Source organism: Salminus brasiliensis, chromosome 23 (assembly GCF_030463535.1).
Source record: "Salminus brasiliensis chromosome 23, fSalBra1.hap2, whole genome shotgun sequence".
NCBI lineage: Eukaryota > Metazoa > Chordata > Actinopteri > Characiformes > Bryconidae > Salminus > Salminus brasiliensis.
The window spans coordinates 30,669,346-30,691,781 of record NC_132900.1 but is presented as its reverse complement, the minus strand read 5'-3'; the positions used below and the strand labels follow the sequence as shown (position 1 = coordinate 30,691,781).

The 22,436-nt window shown below is 44.6% G+C and overlaps 1 protein-coding gene across 1 annotated transcript in view; it reads right to left on the bottom strand.

Annotated features, from left to right (window-relative positions):
* ppm1lb (protein phosphatase, Mg2+/Mn2+ dependent, 1Lb) overlaps positions 1 to 22,072 on the bottom strand; it is an 86,918-nt gene extending 64,846 nt beyond the window's left edge. Inside the window, exon 1 of the mRNA XM_072669311.1 lies at positions 21,301 to 22,072. Coding sequence (XP_072525412.1) covers positions 21,301 to 21,699 — 399 coding nt within the window. The 5' untranslated portion in view covers positions 21,700 to 22,072. The remainder of the gene's footprint in view (positions 1 to 21,300) is intronic.
* Positions 22,073 to 22,436: the final 364 nt, after the last annotated feature.

Sequence of the window (22,436 nt, the reverse complement as noted above, 5' to 3'; positions counted from 1 at the left end):
CCATCTTATACCCACACCCACACTTGATCCTCATAAGAACGCAGTCTCTCAAAACAGGGCAAATCCTATTAATGCATAGATCCTCATGACCTCTCTCTTACTCCTACACACACACACACACACACACACACACACACACGTGTATATAAAATGCCAACCTGTAAAACACATGAATGACCAGTCAAAAGTTTGGACACACATTGATCAATAACATGATCAACAGGGTCTTAAATCTTCAATAAATGGGGCATTATATGGCACCTTCAGCAGACTTTCATTGCCTCTCTGGAACTGTACTGCGATGGGACATGCGATGGGACATGTGATGGGACATGCGATGGGACATGCGATGGGACATGTCTTTCCTATCTTCATCGCAGCCACTCAAAGCAAAGCCATCCTAAGCTGGTTATGTGATGCTCCATAGACCTAATCAGAACCTGCATTCCTCCAGACTCTGACTGTAATCCTATTGTGCTGCAGACTGGCTCTCCTGAAGAATGAAAGCACGTCTGACGACTCTGGAAGCAGCAGTGCAAAGCCTTTTGGTTCTGGTGAATGACCTGATTACTCTGCCCCTAATCTGCCATTAATAAACATGTGGGCCTCTGCTGGAACGCAAGCTGCTGTACTGTCATACCAGTATGAAGCTCCTGCGGCAAACAGCCCAAGAAGGAGCATCCGTCTGACTAACGCTGATAAAGCTGGTGTCAGGTTTGGAAGCAAGTGTCCAAAAATAAAAAGATCTTAAATGCTGGTCTAATCATTCGAGCCATGTTTAACGTCTGAAGTTAACAAGCATTTTTTATTTTTGAGCTAAAAGGCTAATATAGCTACAGCTTTTAGCCACCAACTAGCATAACTTTCCGGAGAGACGGCAGCCGCTCTAGCCGGTGTCGGAGAGACGGCAGCCGCTCTAGCCGGTGTCGGAGAGACGGCAGCCGCTCTAGCCGGTGTCGGAGAGACGGCAGCCGCTCTAGATGGTGTCGGAGAGACGGCAGCCGCTCTAGCAGGTGTCGGAGAGACGGCAGCCGCTCTAGCCGGTGTCGGAGAGACGGCAGCCGCTCTAGATGGTGTCGGAGAGACGGCAGCCGCTCTAGCCGGTGTCAGAGAGACGGCAGCCGCTCTAGCCGGTGTCAGAGAGATGGCAGCCACTCTAGCTGATGATAGCTGGATCCAGAACCAATAAATAGTCATTTAATAAACTTTCTGACTAACATGTTTGCCCATCATTTACTAAAGAGAAAATACCTCATAATTTTCCCCCATCGCCTGTCGGTCAGCCTAGCTTTAGCTCGTTAGCTCATTACAGTTCACAACTCCTTTAACAAAAGGCAAAGATAAACCGCTAACCGTCACACACGTCCCGCCACACACACACTAGTTGTAGCTAGCCAGCCTCGGCAGCTCTCCTTTCCTTTAGGGAAGGCATCTCTGTTGGAGTCACTGGGGCCTCCATGGAAACATGGCAGTTTCTAACCCTGCACGCACACACACACACACACACACACACACACACACACACACACGCACGCTGAAAGAACAAACAGAGAGGAGGCCAGCACAGCAGGGTCCAACTCCGGGCCTGTACAAAAGACAATGAAGGTGCAGGGGGCAGTCATGACCTCTTCGCTTCACCCATCCGCCCCCTGGTGCTTCTGTAGGCCTTAAGAGGGGGGCGCATGTCAGGCATCCACAAAACTTCATTTCGGTTCTCAGCGCACTGTTCTCGTTAGACGTCTTTCTGCTCAGGTCCACTGTCTTTGACGCGGTTTGTGAAGTGGGTGATAGAAACTGGGGGGCCATTAGGAACCCAGTCATCGTTTTCCACATGGTCGGCCCATTTGTGGGGGCTCAGTGATGTCCTATAAGGCACCGGTGCTAAATATACTTCATAAAAGAATTGTGGTTCTACAGCTTTTAGAAAAGGGATTCTTCAGAGATTCTTTAGTAAAGGCTACAGATCCAAATCCAAAGAACCATTCAAATGGAAAAATGCACAAGCTCTCTGGAGCAGATAAACATGCTGCCTAATTCCAGGCGTGGGCTAGTAGAGGGGTGTAAAGCCCCCAGCATTGAGGAGCTGTGGAGCAGTGGAAGAACTGTGTTCTCTGGAGTGATGGTGGTGGAGCTCCATCTAGCACTTTAAGGGTGTGTTGGGGTGATGATGTAGGGTTTGTACCATATCGCTCAGCCCTAATTATTAGTACATTTATTTAATTTGCGAACTGCAAAAATAAAGTAAGCCACATAGAAATACAAATGTATGTAAGAAATGCGATAATTTGCCACGGGAAAAAAAAAAATCGGCTATTTGTTAAAATCATCACTTAATTACTGTCGCCAAGTCTGTTGTACTCACAGAGTCTCATCTCGAGCCACCTTGCAGTATCTGTAACACTTGTGTTACTGACAAACACTCCGCCCTCACCTTCAGCGAAAGACGTGTAGGTCTGAGAACAGACAAAATGTGAATCTAGACCAGTTTAAATGAAAATTCCCTCAAGTTCTGAATTTATGATTTAAGCCATGTTCACATTTTCCATTATTTTTAATGGCTGGGTGTTAAAACTAATGTTAAACTCAAGTTTAATATGAATAGCAGTCTTTAACATTTTAATTTTTTATTTTAACCGTTAAATTTTATTTACGAGTTTAACATGTATGTAATCATTCATTTAAAACTGTGCAGTGTTCACTTTGTCACCATGTGAGCAAACTGAACGTTGAATATTTTGGGTCATTTTTCAGTTTTTAAAACAAGGTTGAAAGAAATTTAACAGAAGCCACGTAACCGTAAAATCAACCCACTGGTAAAACCCGGAAACTGCAGTACTATTTTGAGAAATTACAACAGTAAGGAAAAAAAAAAAAAAAAAAAAAAAAAAAAATATATATATATATATATATATATATATATATATATATATATATATATATATACACAAACACACATACATACATATACACACACAGGGAAAAAAAGTATAAGTGTGTATATATATATATATAGCCCCCTATGCTTCCTGCAGCATACTGCAATCTGTCAACAAGAGACTGTCAAGAGAGTGCATTCATAAGCACATTTCTTTAAGTAAATAATGCATCAGACTTTTTTCCATAGAACTTTTCGGCTCTCTGTTGACGCCTAATCGACCTTATTCCACTTCATGGCTGCAGCCCTACTGACCACAGATCAGATTTCACACGCTCAACATTAATAATTCTATAACAACTCTCAGCTAAATGGTCCTACTGAGGATTTTAGACACGCGGGAGACCCTTCTAAACGCATTACTCAGCGAGTGGCCCTGCTTATGTAACTCCGAGACGTCAGGCCTTGTTCTTTTGTGAAAGCCAAGCTGACATTGAGAAAGACAAGGAGCCTAACGTGCATAAAAGAACGGCCCAGAGTGTCCGGGACATGCTCAAAGGAGCTGGATAGCTCTATTGAGAGAGGAAGGACACACGCTCTAGGACACAGAGTGAAATGCCTTTAGCGAAATGCCATAGGAATGAAGGAGGAGGGGGGGGGATGAGCCAAACTAAACGGTGGAGTGTTTAGACTTCCCCTGTACTGGGCCTGAAGTTAAAACTGCCCCCCTGGTCTGGATTGGAGACAGGAAGGCAAAAAGAATCCTGTGTTCCTGTGGTGATCAGCTAAAAAAACAAAAATGGGGCAGGTATGTTTAAAGGCGAAGCTTCATGAGGCTCTCTGGGAGGGAAAGAGGGACTGAATTATTGAATGGCGAGGTCTTCTTTCCCGTGTTTGCTGATGAATTTAGACTGGATTTCCTATACTCACACACATATACACACACAGCGGGGCTTTTAAATTAACCCCGTCCCGGGAGACCACTCAGCAGTCTAAGTGAATTCTTAGGAGAGTGTGTTTGGAGAATCTATGGAACATCACAAATACGCTGAAGTTGGCCGGCCCCATCAGTACCCGAACTGCTGTAGCAGTGGTGTAGCTAAATATACCTCTTCATCCGCTCCATGAAGCCTAAAAGATGTTTACCCTGCCCTCCCACAGACCAGCATACAATGTGGAGAAGCCGATCGGCTCGGTTTTGAAAAGATACGCCAAATAAATCATATGTCCAAATATTTATGGACACCTTCTAATAAGGAATGCATTCAGCTACTTGAAGTTGCACCCATTGTTGACACAGATGTGCAAATACACACACACACACACACAAACAGCTTGTCTAGTGACTGTAGAGAAGTACTGCCAATAGAATAGGACTGTCTGGAGCAGATGAACGTGCTGCCTAATGCCAGGCGTGGGCTAGTAGAGGGGTGTAGAGCCCCCCAGCATTGAGGACCTGTGGAGCAGTGGAGGAACTGTGCTCTCTGGAATGATGGTGGTGGAGCTCCATCCAGTACTATAAGAATGAGTTAGGGTGGTGATCATCCATCATCCTGACCTCACTAACACTCTAGTCTCTGAATGTGGTCAAATCCTCACAGCACCGGTGACAAATTAATAGGCACGGCTCGTGGAGGCCCCACCTTACCAACTTACAGGACTTACAGGACTAAAACTTAAAAGGATCTGCTGCTAACATTAGTCTTGGTGCCAGATACCACAGGACACCTTCAGAGTTCTTGTGAATTCCAGGCCTCAATGGGTCAGAGATGCTTTTGGGGAGGCACCTGGGGAGGGGGACACAATATTAGGCAGGTAGTTGGACAGGGGCTGGACACACTCATTTATATGTATTTCTATGGTCTGGTCCAATCGTGTACCTCTTTTTTTTGTTTTAAGAAGAATAAACAGACTGGAATCAACACAGAGTGTAATAATTTTATTAAAAATATTATAAAACATAAGAAAAGTGTTTGTAAAAGTGTGCCACCCGCAATCGCAGTCCCTAGAGAAAGAAGACGCTTAAAGCTACGAGATACGAACGTTCCCCTCCTGAAACGCTCCGCCATCGCAGCCGCCTTCTGGCAAGCAAAGCAAACAAGAGCCGGGGAACTGGAATAAAATATCCGAAAAGGTCAAAAACCTCAGAGAAAGAGAAACATTAGAGCTGCCCGAGGTTTTTTAAAAAGAACATCAGCTGCGCTTTCTGCACCACCTCCCATCCAGAGATTGGGGAAATGTCACAAATTTGCATTTTCCATTTAAAAAAGGAAACCATCTTAGAGTCTTAAGGGTAGAAAAAAAAAACACGGCCCAACATTTTCAAGCTAGAGTCAGGAAGAAGGTACGGGAAAGCCCCATTCCCAGGCCATAACAGGCTGCTCTCGAGTGCACACTATGGTTCAGTCAAATCAAGTCAAATTTATTTGTGTAGCCTTTTACAACTGTTGTCGTCAAAAAGCAGCTTCACATAATTAGTAATTAGTAAAAGACAAAAAAGAAAGAAATAACGCAAGACATGAAGGATCAAAGACCCCCAGTGAGCCCCAACGGCGACAGTGGCAAGGAGAACCTCCCTCAGAGCTGGAGGAAGAAACCTTGGGAGGAACCAAGACTCACAAGGGGGACCCGACCCGTCCTCCTCTGATCAGAACTATTAATAAATTATTGATACAAGTTACCAAACCACATACAACAGATTTTTGTTAATAGTGGAGATATTAATAGTGGCAGATAGTTAATAGTGGTGATATTAGTTAATAGTGGTGATATTAATAGTGGCAGGTTGTTAATAGTGGTGATATTAGTTAATAGTGGTGATATTAATAGTGTCAGATTGTTAATAGTGGTGATATTAGTTAATAGTGGCAGATTGAGTCCATTTAGGTTTTAACATGGTCATTAGACAGGTAACAGGGGTAGGAGGGTGTGTTAAGTGTTAAGTGTACGCTATAGGCCCTGAGGGTACTACTCTGACCCAAGTACTACTCAGATTTTATTAAAGGGGCTCTAGAATGCTAAACTCTGTATTTATCGGAGAGTTTTAGTGCATGGAAGCGACAAGAAGAACATCCAGAGCAGAGCTGTAAAACGAGCCAATTCGAAAACCCTCAAACTGTTACATCACAGTCTTGACTCGTTATATATCAATAATATATCATTTCCGCTGCATATATTTTGCAGTGGTGGTCCGCCGTTCACTCAACTGAAATGATTTTGTGCTCAAATAAAATGTTTTTTTATTTATTTAAATTATTATTATGTATAATTATTATTATTAAGTATTATTATTCCTACTCTAAAAAAAGTGTTGATTCTAGAAAAAAAGTTTAAACTGTCCGAAAAGTGAAACTAAAACACTGCTGACGATTTGATCACACACACACACACACACACACACACACACACACACACACACACACACACACACACACACTTAAATTTCAAATTAAGCAATCCCCTGCCTGACGATGCCGCAAATAATTTGAGCAGCATCCTTTCATCTGCTGTCTGATCTGTATCTTCATCTCAGAACATCTGCTGAATGTCTAAGAGCCTCCTCTGAGCCAGCCGGCCAACCTGCAGCTACATCTGGACACTCCAGCAGCAGAGCTGGACAGCATCCAAACAGTCAATCAGCTCCAAGCACAGGTGAACGGGAATTACTCCACACACACACACACACACACACCTGGACCACCAGAAGGCCAAGCAAGATAGCAAGATATTCCATGACTGGATTAGTAAAGGACTGAGTGGTGGGTGAATCAGTGGCTGAGTGAGTGAATGAATGAGTGAATGGATCACTGAATGAATGAGTGAATGAGTGAGTCAGTGGCTACATGACTGACTGATTCAGTGACAGAACTGGTAAGTGAATGACTGACTGATTCAGTGTCTGAGTGAGTCAATTCTTAGACATCTGAATTAGTAAGGGAATAAGTCGTTGAATGAATGAATGGCTGAGAGACTATGTGACTGACTCGAATGGATGAATCAATGAATCAATGAATAGCAGAACATATTTCAGAGTCAAACACAGTATCAGTGTTTCCTCTAATCCTTCAGAGCCCTGTTTCTTGGATAATAGGTGAGGTGTGGATGGGGAGGGTTGAGAGGCGAAGGTAAAATGTAAAAGGTAAAGGTAAAGGTGCACGTATTTGTCACTGTACACTGTACAGCGAAATGTGTCCTCCGCATTTAACCCATCTGGTAGTGAACACACACTCACACACACACATGTGTTAGGGGCAGTGAGTACACACACACACACCCAGAGCGGTGGGCAGCCAACTCTAGCGCCCGGGGAGCAGAGAGGGTAAAGGGCCTTGCTCAAGGGCCCAACAGTGGCAGCTTGCCGAGCCCGGGAATCGAACCCACAACCCTGTTATCGATATCCCGGCGCTCTAACCGCTGAGCCACCACTGCCCCTACTCAGTGGTGGTGTCATTGGTTAATATTATTTTTCCCCACCCACTGGTGCATGATGGCATCAAATAATCAGAAGATAATTAAGCCTGCTCTTCCAAACACATCATCATCATCATCAATCTGACCATAACCTTCTACAGGACGTTCTCAAGAACCCACTGAAGAACATTCTTGGGAAGATTCTGGAGAATGAGGCCAAGTGTATTTCGATGGAATCAAGAAGTTTGCTGTTTAAAATATTATGATATGATAAACTGTGATTAATAAGAGCACGGCTACTGTAAAGACAAAAGTATTGGGACACCTGCTAATTCATTGTTTCTTCTGAAATCAAGGGTGTTGGAATAACTGTTTCTACTGTTCAGCGAAGAAGGCTTTCTACTAAAATTTGGAGGCTGGAACATTGCTGTGAGGATTTGAATGCACTCAGCAACAAGAGCTAGTGTTAGTTAGTGAGGTCAGGATGTTGGATGATGATCACCACCCCACCACCTCACATCTCAAATGTACTGGATGAAGCTCCACCACCATCCATCATTCCAGAGAGCACAGTTCTTCCACTGCTCCATAGCTCCTCAATGCTGGGGGGCTTTACAGATACAGAGGCGTAACAGATAACACCACTACCTGCCACAGAGCTACCACACCATGTGGGAGACTGGGGTTTGATTCCCAGTCTGGGTGACTATGCTGCGCTACACCAATAAGAGTCCTTGGGCAAGACTCTTAACACTACATTGGCCCTCCTCTGTAATATGAGTAACCTTGTAAGTCACTCTGGATAAGGGTGTCAGCTAAATCCTATAAATGTAAATGTAAATGTAAACCCCTCTACTAGCCCATTAGGCAGCATGGTGCCAATAGGGTCATGACGTTTATTGATCTGTTCCAGAGAGTCCTATTCTATTGGAGAGATGACACTGCTATTGGCAGTACTTCTTCTCTACAGGGGCTAGGCGAGCTGTGTGTGACAGAGTGGATTGACGTTACAACACATCATGCAATAAATAACTTTGGGTCGCAAAGCCAGACTCCAGCTAGTCACCGGCTCGTAGACAGCTCATCGCTCCTGTGTCGGGACACAACAGTATAATTTTAGCAAGCACACAGTGTTCCCCACAGACTACAGGCGGCATTAGTGCTTCAGCTCTATACATACTGCACTGTATATGTGTGTGTGTGTGTGCGTGCGAGTGTGTGTGTGCGGGGTGACTGCTTTACTACGCACTAAATTGATTCTATTCCACTGCTGCACAAACAAGCTGGATTTATGCAGTGTCATCTCTTTCACACACACACCACACTTATTTACAGCCATCATAAACACGTACATACACTTTTCCATAAACCTGACACACTGTATAATACACCGCAGGCAAACCCCTCCACGCAATATGGCCGTAAACCACCCTCCCAACTCGCACACGTCCATTTCTCTCAAACACGCGTCTGCCTCGTCTGAGTAGGCAATTATTCCTGAATGATAATAAACCCGTCAGCACGTCTGTTTACCCCAAACAAAGATTAAAGGCCCGGGCTGCACACTAAATCATTTGTTAATCATCACTGCGGCGTGTTGGCCTTCCCAGCACCGATATTGCAGTTAAATATGCAAATTAGCTTCCAAAATCGGAAAAACACATTTGCGATTTTTTTTCAACTAATTAAATTCTAAATATATTTATGTATTTATTTACTTATTTTATTGAAATGGAATTTTGACCATTTTGTCTGCTCAGTGTAGCTGAGCCAATTAACCCACTCACTTCCCATACCACTCACTAGAAGGCTGAGGACAAGCACATGACTCTTTCTGATACTGCCGCAGGCCAACGCAGCATCACTGGTCATCCTACGCGCTCTGAGGAAAGCGCCGGATCTGAGAGGCGAGGCGAGAGCGGCATCTACCCGTCCAGAGAGAGAATGGTCGATTGTGCTCTCTAGGGCTCTGGCTGCTGATGGCCAAAACTGTTAAGGATGTACTGATGGTCATTTTAGAAATTCCGAAATTCGGAATTTTCTTCGGAATGCTGCTGGATACTCTGGAATAGAAGAACGAGATTGTTAATAAATTAATATAAAATGTAGTTTGTGACAATTTAAAAGCCGGTTTTACTGGGCTTTTAAACGACTGGAACGGATATATATTGGTACACTGTATGTCCAAATATTTGCGGACACCCCTTCCAATGAACCCATTCGGCTACTTTAAATTGCACTCATTGCTGACACAGATGGGCAAATGCACACACACACACACACACAGCTTGTTTAGTCGCTTTAGAGAAGTACTGCCAATAGAATAGGACCCTAACTCTAGCTCCTTGCAGCAATGCTCCTCCAAAATCTAGGAGAAAGCCTTCCTTCTTCCCTGGACAGTAGAGATACAGTAGGTACTTCAACAAATGCAGGTGTCCCAATACTTTTGCCCATATACTGTATGTGCACACACATCCCTTCTACCCTACCAAAGGCTTTGTTGTATACAGAGAAAAAAAGGATGAGCAAAGTGAAGAAGACAGGCAAGAATCCACAGCAGGAGATTCCAGGGGATGAAAGCGAGGCAGACAACCGAGCTGCAGACGAAAGAGTGAGCACTTCCCTTCTTCACGGCATCATTTCTGCTGCTCTGGAGCAGTTACTCAACCAAGCTCTCCGTTTCTCATTGGCTGCTCTTTAAGAAAGAAGAACCTGAGAGCGTGGCGGTGAACAGGCGGTGTCTCGGATGTGGCTGTTGTGGCTATTATGCGCTCAGTGCTGTAGAAGCAGAGCGGCAGAAATAGCGGCGAGGCAGGCGTAATCGTGCGTCATCGCCCTTCATATCACCGCTTCTCAGCGTTCCACTGCGATTTAGAGGAACACGTACGCTTAACCTACGCCTTCTCTCCTCACATGTCGAGTCAGGTGAAGTGCCGGTCATCTCCTTCATCTCTTAATTTTCCCAGCAAAGGAATAAACCGTCTACAAATATTCAGAACTGCACCAAGGTTTAATCCCCTAATCCCACCATTTAACCCCTGTCTCTCAGCAGTGAGAGGGTTTCTACTGCAGAAGCTCCAGATCTGATCAGAACAGATAAAGATAAAGCAGATAAAGCAGGTGAAGATAAATCCAGTAAAAAGGAGAAACAAGAGCTTCTCATTCTGAAGAAAGAAAGTAGTGAGATCTTGTCGGTGAGCTAGTCTGAAGAACAGAGCTCGGTTCTTCCAGGTTTTTCCTGGACACCCCCCAGTCCAGCCAGCACAGCGTGGAGGATGTGTTCAACTCCATCAGCATCATCAGCAGCAGCAGCTCACCTGATTTACCATCATTAAGCCCTGATTTACCACCAAACCAGGTGTTGATCTGAGGAGAACTCTAAATAATACTAGACTCCATGAGAGAGGAGAACTTTGGAGATGTTCTAATGATGAACACAGTGATGGAGAACCTCCACCACCACTTTCTGTAGGAGTAATTTGTTAATTTAGGCCCAAATTGTAAAATTTGGCTAATTTAGCAACTTTTGCCGTTTTCATTCCCCAGATGACCTATTCAAGAAGCTGACACACAAGTCAACCAGCTGGTTGACTTGCCCAGTTAGGGTTACAACTTTGCTGAGTTTTTGTTATAGCATCAATCGATCAAAAAAAAAATAAAAGGTCTACCATGCGGTTACAATGCCTGTTAAAGGGTTAATCATGTTTCCCTTTGACTGACCAACTTCAGCAGGCTTTTGGGTGGTGGATCGTCTTCAGCTGGACTACTGTCTCTAAGTATCTGGAACTACATAGTAATCAAACACCCAGTGAGAGCACCTCCGTCCTGAGTCAGGGAGTGTAATACAATATGTACACTTGACATGAAGCATCATTCAACACCTGAAGCGGCAGAAAAGAAAAAAGGAGGGAAGAGGAAAAAGAGGAGGAGGAAGGGGAGTGGTAGAGGAGAGCAGGTCGAGGAGCACAGTGACGCTCCATTAGCCGCAGGTCACAGCAACCTTGTCCTCCAACTCCGGAGCCAAGCCAGCGGAACTAATCGATTCAACCCCCACCCCCTCAAACCCCTACCCCTCCCGTCTGCACGGCTCTCTCCTATCAGCACTCCCTGAAGCTTTACCACCAAGACACACATAAGGTTACACACACACACACACACACACACACACACACACACACACACACACCATGAACGGTCACGTTCATCGGCCGGTCTGCAAAGACACCCACATGACTCAGGCTTAACGCTTCTTTACACTTCAAGGAAAGTTGGGCCTGGAGGGGCGAGGAGTTTGGGGGTCTCAAACAAATTTTCAATTCAATTCTGACTCAAAACAATTAAACACATTAAAAATATCTATCTAAATGTGTATGAAATGTATACATTTACTTTGATATTCTCATTTTATTAAAAAATAAAATACAATAAAAGGTTATTTTATTTAATTAAACATTTTTTTACATTTAAAAAAATTCTAAAAGATCCCACTTCTTTTGAGGGAGACATGGAAAGCCTATGGTTTTAAAGAGGCCCTAGAAAGCTAAACTGTGCCCATCTATCCTTCAGTACATGAAGCGACAAACCGTGTAAAACAGGCCGATTCCAAAAGCCCCAGAACTGTTACATCACAGTCTTGACTTGTTCTATTTCCACCCCATAATTAACATAAACCTCGCTGACCAGAGGAAGACTGTCTAGGCTTAACACAACGGCTACTTCAGGAGATTACGGGAACAGGGCTAAAATGCCTAAAAACTACATGCTAGCTGACCGGTTGAAGCACTGCTTGAGGAAGGGTCAACCAGAGGGAGGAAGCACCACTGTGGCCATCAGTGGATAGGAGAGCCAGTGAAGTGAGCAAATGCAAGCCAGGTGCTAGGTTACAAGCTAACCCTACTACAGATAGCTAACTGCCGAATCTCTGGAGCAGATAAATAAACATCATGACCCTACTGGCTCCATGCTGTCTAATGCCAGGCGTGGGCTAGTAGAGGGTATAAAGCCCCCCAGCATTGAGGAGCTGTGGAGCAGTGGAGGAACTGTGTTCTCTGGAATGATGGTGGTGGAGCTCCATCCAGTACTTTTGGGGTGGTGATCAGTGCCGACTGATCGGTAAGGGTTAGGCTAGGCTAAGCTCTGCAGCTAACATGGGAAGTCACATGGTAAGCCAGCCAATAAAAGCTTTCCTGTTTCAGATGAGCCCTCCTTAAAAAATGAAATTAGCCTGATTCATTCAGATATAAAATAACAGGGTGGTAAACAGGCTTGTAAAACAGCATCTGAGCATTTTGCACCCTACCCAAACAGTGCTAGGCTAGACCCTGTATGGGCTGCGGCGATGCCGTAAACCAACCAACCGAAGCGGAGCTCATTTCTCAACACAACATCAGTGTTTTTCCATTCTGGTGTAAAATAACAGGGTGGTAAACAGGCCTGTAAAACTGCATCTGAGCATTTTTATCCCAACCAAGGTCACAAGTTGTTATTTGAACCCCCCCCTAATCCTGTTACACAGGTAGGAGAGCGCAGAGTTAGGGGTCAGGTTGCCTTTACTGGTATTAAAAAAAAAAGGGAGTCTCGCCCAAGGGCTCTCGTTGGTGTCGAGTGGTGGAAGACGGAGGGCAGCGGTATTAAATGCAGCAGCGCTGGCAAAGAAAATCCCAACATTTCACTTCTTTTGTCGAGCTGCCAAACGGTGCGCACAACTGGACAGACAGGCGCGTCTCTGACAGCTCGCAGCAAAACTCGAGCGTCTGGGTTTAGCAGAAGGAAAAGCAGAGGCGAGGTTCACGTTCGGATCGATTCCCAATGCTGACGGAAGGTCAGAAACGTCAGCAGCTTTGGTCCTGCTCAGTAAGTGCATGCACGTGTAAGCGTTTGTGTGTGTGTGTGTGTTTCTAAACCCAGTCACGCAGGACCTGTGCCAAGTCAGTGTGACCCTTTAAAATGTCTAGCGCCAACACAGCGGGCTTAGTTAAACAGCCAGCCCAAATAAACAAGGTACGGAGGGCCTTTTCACTGCCAACATCAACTGCAGACAAATTCCACCTCTGTCTTATATGAACTCATATCACAGGACTAGACTTGCCACCATCATAGGGGCACAAAGTCACTACTGAGAACTGACCATCGCAGCAAAGTTCAGGCCAAAAGAAGAAGACCACAGGATGAGTGACGTCGTCTCCAACACTCCTAAAATGCCATCATGGGGCCTACAGGTGGCTCTTACTATCATGTTGGTGTGGCGTAACAGATAACACCACTACCTGCCTGTGGTGAGCTACCACACCACGTGGAAGACTGGGGTTCGATTCCTACCAGACCCTCCTACAATCTCTTCAGATAGCAAACAGCTCGCTCGCTGTGTCGACTGGACTCCCAGAGAGGACAGAGAGGACAGAAACACTTTCTGGTGAGACAATGCTACGCTAGACTTTGCTACAATTCTGTAGGCCGAGACAGGGCCGTAAACCCACCAACACAAGCAGAACTGCCACAAAATCAGTGCATTTTATTCAGAGATAAAATAACAGGGTGGTAAATAAGCCTGTAAAGCATTTTTCAAACGAACAAAGTCACACGCTTGCTATTTATACATCAAATAACTTAAAATACTGACCAGGTGGACGGCAGTGCTACGGCACCTTTAATGCAGGTAATTTAATGTGAATATCATTGGAATTTGGTATAGCAAACATGCTAGCTGTGTGCTGATGGCTTTCTTTTACATGGTGGTTGTAAAGAAATAGTCATTGATGAACGTGATCGATCACATTGATCAGACAGGTGCAGTCCATCAGCCAGGGAAGTGTTTAATATCTGACATTTGCTCATTTTGAGACGAGATCGGTGACGGTCCGAGTCCAGTGTTTGTTGGCAACGTTAGCATTGCATCTCATTGTAAACGAAAGGAGCAAACACCAGGATATTAAACATACCTTGGCTGATTTGGCTATTGGCTATTAAACTCTGTCTGGGGTCAGGGATCAGTCACGTACATCTACACGTACGGGTTACCTTGTAAGTCGCTCTGGATAAGAGCGTCAGCTAAATGCCATGAATGTAAACTAACAGACGTATGGCTGTGGCATCACCTGAGATTGAACCTGCGACCTCCCGATGTCAGGGCTAACACTGCAAACTACACCTCAGAATCAGCCAGATCTGGTTCCAGTGGCTCCTGTCAAGGGGTGGATGTACAGTATTAGACAGCAGGTGATTATACAGTCAGTTCTTGAAGGTGATGAAGGTGCTGAAGCAGGAAAAATGGACAAGCGTAAAAATCGGAGACACTTTGACAAGATCCAGACTGTGATGTTCTAGATAAACGACTGTGTCAGAACATCTCCACCAAAACATTTTAAATAGCAAAGCACTTCTGTAAGTCGCTAAATGTAAATGTAATGATGTTTCACCAAACCTTTCTTTTAACTCGAGTTAAATTCCTTAATTTTCCACTTCCAGTTCAAGGAAACGTGGCCTCATGCCATCTCCATTCCACAGCCCATACTGCAGCGTTAATTGCCAGCTGTCCAATAAACAACACAGATATATCAAGCAGGAAGTGCTCCACTTTAGCCTTTTTCCACCAACTCGCAAACAATACCATTAGCATCTCCATCTCTCGCTCTCTGGATCATTACATCGGACCGGCTCCCACACAGAAGGCAGTGGGCGGCTTCAGAATCAATGGAAGCTCCCACAAGGTGCGGCGCAAACCAGAGACACCACTAATTGCAGTCTGATCTCATGCCATTTCTGCTCTGGCATAATCAGCAGCTCCATGCGCTCACAAAATGACGTTATTTATATGCAAATGTCCCGGTGCCACGGAGGCCGTCACACACCCCTTTACTGGTGCTTGCTTACATGAGTGTGGGTTTTTGGGGTCTTTTGGATTACCATATAGGAAGGGTGTGCTGGAGCGACACTCACTGCACGCTGTGGAACAGCTTTACCTTATCTAGTGGGGGATTACATACACCCACTATATGTCCAAATGTTTGTGGACACCCCCTTCTAATAATGAATGCATTCAGCTATTTTAAAGTTGCACCCATTGCTTTCAACAAAATGAGCCAATCAGCTTGCTGGTTAGACTGGAAGCAGAGGACCTGAATCCACCCCCCCACCCACCACCACCAGCACCACCACCATCCCGCCTTGAATATGACTGATAACAACTGCCCAAAGATGATGGCACTGCAAAGATGGCTGGAGGAGGAGATAAACATCATTAAACCTATTGGCACCATGCTGCCTAATGCCAGGTGTGGGCTTGAGGGGTCTTAAGCCCCCCAGCATTGAGCTGTGGAGCAGTGGAACTGGTGCTCCATCCATCCAATACTTCTGAGATGAGTTGGGGAGCTAGGGAGGATGAGGTGGGGTAGTGATCATCATCCAACACCCAGACCTCACTAATTCAAGCTCTTGTTGCTGAATGCAATCAAATCTTCACAGCAATGCTCCTCCAAAATCTAGTAGAAAGTCTTCTTCTCTGGACAGTAGAGACAGTTACTCCAACAGAAGCAGGATCAGCTCTTTAACAGCCTTGCTTCCAGAAGAAACAGTAAATGAGCAGGTGTCCCAATACTTCTGTCCATTAAGCGTATGGACATTTGGTGCAACTGGCTGCTGCTGATGTGATGTGGGACGTTTGCAGCCGTTTTAATTGAATATAAGAATTTCTTATGTTGGGCTCTCGGCTACACTGTAAATGAGGGTCCCATACAACGTAACCCCAAGCTTAAATAAAGAACGATGATGAGGAAGATGATGACGATGAGACCACCATCAACTTCCTGTAACACTTGATGTCCAAGAAATGTGGTGAAGTCGATTAGGCCCAACAGATCTGCTGTAGTATAGGATCAATCCTGCATTACCACAGTTCCAGTGAATTTGGGATTTCAGAACACTAAAGGAAACACACACACACACACACACACACACACACACACACACACACACACACACACACACAAAAGCTTATTACTAACCAGTGAGCTTAATTTTACTATGACCTGAGGCCACTCTGCATCACTCCACTGATTCTCCATGCTGTATAAACACACACACACACACACACACACACACACACACGCACACACACACACACACACACACACACACACACACACACACACACACACACACACGCACCAAGGCCATTTAAAAAGCTGCTATCTGGCAACCGCTTTGCATACTTCAAAGGACTGTGAAGAAAATAAAAATGCATCCCCCGAACTGTCGCCTGTGGCTACGAAGAAGAACCCCCCCCCCCAAACCCCATCCCATCCTTATCTTCCCACCGATGCTTTGGGAAAGCACTTTCTCCTAGAGGAAGCTTTTCACTACGAATTAAAGTCCTCCTTAAATAAAAGTAACAGACCCATCTGATGTCCTGCTGAAGCTCCAGCTGCCAGACTCCAACCCCTAAACCCCTCCAAAGCAAGTGAGTCATAGTCTGCATGAAATCTGAGTAAGAGAAAAGTTGGCCACCTATCAATATTTTTATATATCTTTTATAATAATTTGATATTATTTTTGCCAATTTGCCACAATATTATTATACAATATATTATAAAATAAATATAAAAAAATTGATAGGTGGGCAACTTTTCACAAGATTCACAAGATTCCATCAGATATATATATATATTGATACTTTCCTAGATCAATACTTTCTTACACCTCTGGGGAGTTCTCAAATTCAAATTCAGAAGGAAAAAATAGGAAAATAAAATATAAAAACAAAACAAAAATATGTAAAAATTGAAATTGTGAGGCTTAGTGGCCTAATGTGCTACCACTATGGCCTGGGAGTCACGAGTTCGAATCCCTTTGCCATCAGCAACCAGAGTCTGAGAGAGCACAACTGGACATGCTCTCCCCGGTTGGCTAGATGGCGCTCTCTCCCCTCATCACTCTTCAGCAATGTTGGCCAGCACAGGAATCTGTAAGCTGGGGTGGTGCAGCTGGGAAGCCGGCACTTTGTGTTGGCTGCCGGAGAAGACCTTACCTGTCCTTACCTCCCTAGTGTCGGATGCATTGCTAGTGCTGGGGGAGTTCGGAACAGGTAGGTCGGAACTGGCAGCATCAAATCAGGAGAACAAGGGGAAAATTACAAAAACATTACAAAAAAAACATTACAAAACATAATCACAATCATATAGCGACACCTGATACTAGGGCTGGGCGAGATGGTAAAATTACTATATCATGATATTTAAAGACTTTTTTTGCGATATTTATCATAATACATATAATCACAGACTAAACACATCAGTATCAGATTCGTATAAACGACTATTCAGATCCTCTCCTGTACTGAACACAGTGATTTCTACTCAACATCTGCTGCTCTTCATCTAATGAAGCCTTCAGTCTAATTACACTGTTAGTAATGAAACCTGCAGCTGATCAGAGTTTATTAGCACTAACAGTCTCCTCCATATGATCAGAGAAGAATATCGTGTATCACGATACGATAAAATATCATCATATTGCCCAGCCCTTCGTGATATCCTTAGGAAGGGTGATGCAAAGAGAGTCGGGGTGTGAGAGAGAGAAAGACTCTGGAGGACAGACTGTTTCTGATGCTTTGATGGACGAGAGGGAATGGTAGGAGATATTCACTGCATGATGACCCCCTCAGGGAATCCACAATTTCAGGGCCATTCACACAACATCAAAGATTCACTCCGAGAACGAAGCGAGAACATGAGATACGCTCGTAAAAACAAAGGCTCCCGCACGGTTCCTGGCTCGGATGCGCAGTCTGAAGACTCCAGCGTTTTACAACCTCACCTCGATCAGCTGCGTCTCCGAGTGCCGGGGAACAGAGACCCAGAAAAACTAGCTGTGGCCGCTCAGTATTTGGTGGTGTGTGTCCCTCTAGCTTACTGACACCCTGGCTTCTACAAGTGATCTACAAGCAGATCTTCTAAACACAGGTTTCAATGGTAGACATGAGACTCAACACATCTGACCTTTCAGTACACAGATCTTAATATGGTCACAAACGTGTGTGAACCGACCCGTTTACCTCCAAATACAGCCAAACCCTGGCCTACATGTTTCATTTGAGGCCAGATGAGTACAGTAATACACTACATGTCCAAGGCGTGGGCTAGTAGAGGGGTATAATAAACCCCCCCAGCATTGAGGAGCTGTGGAAGAAGAAATTGTTGTAAATGATGAGGTGGGGTGGTAATTATCCAACATCTTGACAACACTAACACTCTCACCTCACTAATGCAATGAAATCCTCACAGCAATGCGCAGTGCTCCTCCCACATCTAGTGGAAAATCTTCTTCCCTGGACAGTAGAGACAGTTACTCCAACAAAAGCAGGATCAGCTCTTTTTAACACCCTCCTTGATTTCGGAAGAAACAATGAATGACGAGATGTCCAAATACTTTTGTCCATAGTGTATACATGTGATTTTATAGGTTTTCTCTGAACGTATTGTGGAAATTGTCAGTGCTTCATTACTCAGAGTGTAATTAGTGCTGGTTAATTGGACAGGGTTCAGCACATCCTGAAGAAAACCCACTAAACTAAGCAAGAGAAACACCAGGCAGGAGGAACCCAGCCCGGCTCGGGTAAGACAAAGCTGCCTCTATAGATCACGCAGCACAACAGCTGCAACACTAAGCACAAAGTCACCATTGAGGCCACCAGAGCATCAGCAGGAACTCCAGCTCTCGCCCCCATGACCCCATGACTGAAAGATGATGATGTTTATTAAAGCACTGCATATACAGCGGGGTCCAAACAATCAGGGGCCGAGTAATAAGAATGCCTCTGTTGTCTATTCTTTCTAATTAAAACCTTTTCCCCCCATTACAAAAGGACAATTTAAGTAAAAAATAATATTTTTAATATAATTATATCATGTACTGCCAATCCCCCCCCACCTTTGTAGCTCCACCTAGCACTAGCAATGCTCCCAAAACTAGGAGGCTAACACTTAACACTCAACGCTCAGAGGAAAGCGCTGGGCCCCCAGCTAACAGACAGAGTTGAATAACATTGCCTTAGAATGATGAGGGGAGAGAGAGCGCCACCTACCCACCCGGAGAGAGCACGGCCAATTGTGCTCTCCCAGACTCCGGCTGCTGATGGCAAAGCAGCATGGCAGAGCATTAGAACGCTGAGCCAATCAGAGCCACAATTTTTTTTTTTTTTTTTTTTTTTTTACATGAATTTTTTTCGAAGTTCTTAATATTTGGTGGCGTGTCCCACTTCAGCTTAATGACAGCACAGCCTCTACAAGTGATCTGCAAGCAGATCTTCTGAACATGAACAGTTTGTGGGGAAGAGATGAGACTCGAGTGAAAGCCTGAGCTTTCAGTACATGATGGATTCATTTCACTCATCAGAATTGAAATATTAAAATAATAATAATAATAATAATAATAATAAAAATAATAAAAGACCACAGTAGCTCTAGCTCTTTTTAGGGCCACTTATGACACTTATTATCCCACAGCTTTCAGACATAAATACCGAAGCTCCTCTTAAAGTGACCCTTAAGAGAACCGTAAAGTTTTGCCTACTTTTGACTTCACGCCACTTCACGCTCATCGGGTCAGTATCAAGACCTTTATACATGAACACATGAAACTGCAAGGGTTCGACACACACAGACACACACACACAGACACACACACACACACACACATATATATACATATGTCCTTCTACTGCTACAAGTCATAATACATTATAATAATAATTATTTTTAGTCAGGACAGCCCACATATATGTATACATACATTGTATATATGTATATATTTTATATGTACCACCACATGCACAATAACACCTCATTGTTAGTCATCACTATTTTGTACTTGTAATGTAAATAATACTGGTATTTTGCACATCCGGTTGGATGCAAATTGCATTTCATTGGCTTCGTACCTGTACTCTGCACAATGACAGTGAATTGAAATCTAATCTAATCTAATCTAATCTATATTTGAAGGGACATTTAACCAATTAGTCAAACCTTCTGCACATTCAAACCGGTTTACTGTGAAATATTTAATGGTCAAGCCAGCTAACTCAAGCCAAAATATCAGGACTGTCCCTCGGCTCGTCTCCTATTAGACGGGTTAGACTTGGGGCTTAAGTTTTCGGGCTGAACTGAGAACGCCTGCTTTTTGAAAGGCCTCCAGGGGTCGTAAACCCTACAGCACAAATATAACCACTTCATTTACTACCCAACACCTCCAGTGAACCTACAAGAGTCTTTCTAAGTAATGTTTTATAGGTATGTTTTTTTTTTCAGATGTGATCATAAAACAAGGGCTTTGAGCGGTTAGTAAGACTCCTCACACATCTGGTTCCCAGCAGCACCACTGTGAGCACTGGAGGAGTTGAGGGGTTTCTCCAGAGTTAGCAGAGCATTCTTAAAAGACTTCAGTTCTTAAGTTTTCATCTTAATTTCATTCATTTTAATTTATTAACTGATGAACTGATGAAATACTGCTTTACATAGTGCTGGTAAGAAATGACAGACTTGACTAGGACTAGGATATATATAGAGGCTTTATGTATATATATATATAATAAAAAAGCCAATATCCACACACATACACACACATATGTATGTGTGTATATGTGTGTATGTATATATATATATGTTCATATATGTTTATATATATATATATTTTTAACCTCCTCCAATCCCCCCAAAACATGTGCTTCAGGACTTCATGGTCACAGCCATGACCTCTAATAACTATCCATGCATCTGTATATTTCAATTTGGGTTTGTTTATTTAATTATTTTTTATTACACCACTATTTGCACCCCCTGAAACAACAACACCCCCCCCTCCCCCCTCCCAGGACCCCATGCTCCCAGCCATGGCCGTTATCTCAGATACCTCTGCCCAGGTGGGGACATTACACCTGTTCAGGGCAGTCCTGTGAGGCTGTGAGCAGTGCGACCCCACGGCAGGCTCCACACCTCCCCACCAGGCATCACGGTCAGCCTTACCTCCCCTCCATGCCCGTCGAAGACCCCGAATATGGACGGGTGGCTCTTGTTGACCAGGTCGGTGAGCACCTCGAAGCGGTCCTCCATGTGCTCCCTCCGGCCTTGGATGGCGTACACGGCCACGTTGTTGCTCTTGAACTCCCAGGTCTTGGAGAACTCCGCGTCCAGCACGTCCAGCCCCCCGAATTTGTCGTTCTGCATGATCTCGGCCACCTTCCCCTTCACCATCTTCACGGCGTCCCGGCTGGACTTGACGATGGTCTTCACCTCGTCCGTGTGGAAGAAATAGCTCCACAGAGCCAGGCTGATGCACAGCAGGAACAAGGTCTCCGGTCTTAGCAAGAAATAACGCATGATCCGGCCCAGAAGAGACAGCAGGGTCATCGTATCTCCAAGCATTTAGCCACACCAACAAACATACACCCGCTCCGAACCCCCACCCCCGCTGACCTGCTGGCTGGCTCGCTGGCTGGTTCTGGTCTACGAGCAGGTCTCACTCCATCCTCGGTGCGAACGAGAGGAGCGAACGGCTGTTATTCAACGAATTACCCGCACTAGAGGCTCTCCTCCGGAGCCTGAGAGCATCGGTGCAGCCTCCCCGGCTGGCTCGCCTTGCTGTGGCGTAAATAAGAAGCTGCAGCGGCGAAGGGAGCTGGAGAGAAGTGCTCTCGCCACACGCAGCTCTGCCTCTCCATATCACAGAGAGAAAGAGGGGGAGAGGGAGGCTAATGTCAGCCGGAGGGAAACCCTCCTCTCCAGGTCACAACAGTGACACACACCGTCCCGAAATGTGAACACAGCGCACCGCACCGCACCGCACCGCACCGCCGCGGGCAGCTAGCTAGTAAACAAACAAGTGTTTACTAGTGTTTATTATTGTTTATTAAACACCAGCAGCATTTTAACTCGTTTTTTAAGAATAAAGGTTTATTATAAAGAGTCAGTGTGGGGATATATTTATATATATATGATTAATATATATATATTAATCACAGTCCGCGGCAGAGTGACAAAACTGGCTTGTCTACACCGATAAAATCGCTAGCTAGCTCCTAGCTGCTAGCGCCCCATTTGGCGAAATTTATGAATATTTACATTTCACAAACACATTTTCTCCACACTAAAATATACATATA